General features: G+C 36.7%; 1 protein-coding gene across 1 annotated transcript; it reads right to left on the bottom strand.

Moving 5' to 3' along the window:
• Positions 1-538: 538 nt before the first annotated feature.
• Positions 539-1016, bottom strand: N7500_001989 (uncharacterized protein; the record flags this gene model as incomplete). The annotated part of the gene is made up of 3 exons (XM_056673135.1): positions 539-636; positions 657-735; positions 810-1016. Coding segments are annotated over 3 exons (384 nt in total), but the record flags the coding sequence as incomplete, so codon positions are not given.
• Between the last annotated feature and the right edge of the window lie 271 nt (positions 1017-1287).

Here is a 1287-nt window from a genome sequence, read left to right as displayed (position 1 = left end):
CGGTGTCTAGTCGATACCTTCTTTCCTTTATCACCTAGGGCGGTTAAGCGATTATAATACTTGTAGTGCTCTTTAATAGGGGCGAAAGCTTAGAAGGTTTGAGATTAAGTTTAGTGAGGGAATTGCACTTCTATTCGCCCCGGTCTTGCCTACTTTCCGCCGATTATCTCTTATCGAAGAAGCTAAAGCTATATAGCTTCTAAGAGCTACCTATACCAATATTATTATTGATATATAACGACTTCTATATTTTAAGTCTTAGTATTAGGTATTAGTAGTAACTTATATCCTTTATTATATCTTATAATTAACACAATTCTTTATCTAGGTTCCGTATCTAATACTACCGATTCCCTAGGATATAAGCTACCTAAACCGTTATAAATTTAAAAATCTCTGGCCTATATATATCAGGCCCTATTAGTGCGCTAGTATTACCTTACTAGACAAAGGAGCCTCTAGTAGGAACCTCTATCTCTATTCTGACCGATCCTTTCACAAAAAGGATTTCGTTCGGCTATAGCTTCCGCTTAACTAGTTAGTTTTCCTGTGTTTCTTCTTTTGTTAAATCTTGTGGGTATAGTATAAAAGTCACTCTAGCTTCGTCGATATTCGAAAGATCCCGAAAGATAGATACTATAGGACAAGATAGATACGTAAGCCTAGTGCCCTATAAGTGGTTCTCGGAGGAGATAACGATAATAGGGCCTTAATAATAGGGGAAGCGAACTTTGCCTATAGCCTCCTTGATTTTCCGAGTGAACTACTATTTGTTAGTCTTGGTTTAATATACTCTTTGGTAAACCTACTATATCACTTTCCTTAGTCCTACGCCGCAAAAACCGCGTATATATATCAGTATCTCCCCTACCATAGACTAAAGGGGCTTTTTCTATCTTTAGCCATAAGTGTAGAGACCACCGCACTTTGGAATTGATATCGGCTCTATTAGTGGAAGCTAAAAACACTATAAAGCCCGTGATCTCTATATCGAATAGCTTATTAAAACAAGGCGATCTATTCTACGCTATTGTTATATTTACGTTCCTATACTAGGCCTAAATAGTCTAGCTTAATAGAGAATAGCTAAATTGAAACTGGGAGGAAGAGGAATAGAAAGGCAAGATAGCGATATATAGACCTTTATATATTTATTGTATCTCTCGATATAAATCTAGTAGACACAAATATTAACCCTAAGGGTTGTCCGGAGACTTATCTTACGTCCTTACTAGTAATAGGCTATAATAAACAAAGAATATAGTCTTAGAGGCCCACCTCCTAATC

The sequence above is a fragment of the Penicillium coprophilum genome (genome assembly GCF_028826855.1).
Source record: "Penicillium coprophilum strain IBT 35676 chromosome Unknown utg000002l_segment0_segment0, whole genome shotgun sequence".
In the NCBI taxonomy this organism is placed as follows: Eukaryota; Fungi; Ascomycota; class Eurotiomycetes; order Eurotiales; family Aspergillaceae; genus Penicillium; species Penicillium coprophilum.
The sequence above is the reverse complement of the archived record's forward strand: the minus strand, read 5'-3'. Positions and strand labels throughout refer to the sequence as shown.